This window comes from Echinops telfairi, unplaced genomic scaffold, assembly GCF_000313985.2.
Source record: "Echinops telfairi isolate 266 unplaced genomic scaffold, ASM31398v2 ScPeMD7_7404;HRSCAF=8442, whole genome shotgun sequence".
NCBI classification, from domain to species: domain Eukaryota; kingdom Metazoa; phylum Chordata; class Mammalia; order Afrosoricida; family Tenrecidae; genus Echinops; species Echinops telfairi.
The window spans coordinates 873,901-875,774 of record NW_022111304.1 but is presented as its reverse complement, the minus strand read 5'-3'; the positions used below and the strand labels follow the sequence as shown (position 1 = coordinate 875,774).

Here is a 1,874-nt window from a genome sequence, read left to right as displayed (position 1 = left end):
TAGAAATAATAAAATTTTATACAGCAATATAGCCAAATTAGATCATAAATTGATTTGGAAAAACTTCTGAAAGTTAAAATTAAATAAGTAAAATTATCAGAAACTTGGAAATTATGTCATAGGCAGCTGTGTAGACTATTAATGATATTGTATTTGAGCGAAAATTACTTAAGAGAAATGAATGCTTATTAAGATAAATGAACCTTTAAATACTAAGATACTTACATCCTAAAAGATTCTAATCTTGTTTTCATATCTGTAATAGAAAGTCTTCCATGGATGTTTATAAATGCAACATATCAGTTAAAATGTATACTTTCCAGATATGTATATTTATATTAAAATGCAGCTATGTTTATAAATTATATATTTACTATGGTATATCATATTTTGCACATTTTAATCCCCAAACAAAACCAACTCTCTGCCATCAAGTTGATTCTAACTCATAGTTAACCTATAGGAGAAGACAGAACTGTCCTGGTGTGTCTCCTATACCTCTTTACAGCAGTAGAAAGCATTACCTTTATCCTGCATAGCAACTGGTGGTTTTGATCAGCCAACCTCATGATTATCAGCCCAACACATAAGCACTACACCACAATGAACCTTGGCACTTATTTTAATAGAATAATAAAATTATAGGAATAAGATAATGCCAAACAAGGAAGATATTTTATAATAAAATTTATTCAACTTCTTTATTTGTGATACACAGTACTAGATTGAATTTGGTTATACTTTGTTGCAAGAGTATTGGCAAAAATTTTCTTTATTTTTTATTATGATGATTGGATAGTCTTTTCCAATTTTATTTATCCTATGACTCAGTTACAATGACATGCTGATCCACATTAAAAGAAGTGGGAATTATTTTACAATACAAATCAATGTATTTTTTTGTTATTGAGATTATACATTTCTGTTATATCTCATTTTCATCAGCTGTCTTGATTTTGTATTTATATATATGTTTTTAAATCGCAGTTTCATTATTTTAAAAAATACTTAGAGATTAAGATAATTCTGCTTCCAAGGTTTCCAAATGGCTAGATGAGCTTTTGCAAAATGAGTTTATATCATTTAAGTAACAGAGGTCTGGCAAAATTTCAGACAATTAATTACACAATTTCTTTTGCCTATTATATCTTTATTTCTTTTTATGGAAATTTTTTATTGACAACTGGATGGGGGTTTACATTTCAGATCATCAACTTGTATTCAACAGCTTAAACTTCCATGCTCCCTGCTGCAATAGTTTGCCATTTGTCAGCTCAATGATTTATCTTCTCTCTCTTATGGACTACTGTTTTTCATTTCGCCCATTAATACCTGTCAAAATTCTTGCCCATTGATTTATCCTCCCATCCAGCCCACACCTCCATTGGCAGTCCCCAAAGTCTATTTACTTTGGCATAAAAGTCTTTGTTTTTAACTCCTTATAATAGTGGTCTCCTATATGTGCCCTTTTGTGATTGGCTAATTTACCTCAACATGATGTTCTCTGGACCCATACATGCCATGAGAGGCTTCAAAATTCCCTGATTGTTTTTTAACGACCATAATATTCCATTGTACATATGTATCAAAGTCTCTTTAACCATTCATCTGATGATGGGCCTTTAGATATTTTCTATCTCCTTGATATTGTGAATAGAGCATCACCAAATATAAGAGTAGTTACTTTCTCATTTAATTTTAAAAATAATATCCATTTTGGAGCAAATGGCAAAGAGACATCACTATGGAAGTAAAGTATTCAGAGCTAAATTTTATCATACTCATCAAACTAAACCCACTGCACTGAGTCACTTCTATAAAAAGAGACCTTAACAGGAGAGGGTAGAACTGCTCTGTGAGATTTGTGAGGCTGT

The 1,874-nt window shown here is 30.8% G+C and overlaps 1 protein-coding gene across 1 annotated transcript in view; it reads left to right on the top strand.

Annotated features, from left to right (window-relative positions):
- The window catches only part of LOC101642738 (olfactory receptor 6C74), a 4,935-nt gene extending 4,087 nt beyond the window's left edge, over positions 1–848 (top strand). The window contains exon 2 of the mRNA XM_004716905.2: positions 842–848. Within this exon, the coding sequence (XP_004716962.2) occupies positions 842–848 (7 nt within the window). The remainder of the gene's footprint in view (positions 1–841) is intronic.
- The last annotated feature ends 1,026 nt before the right edge of the window (positions 849–1,874 follow it).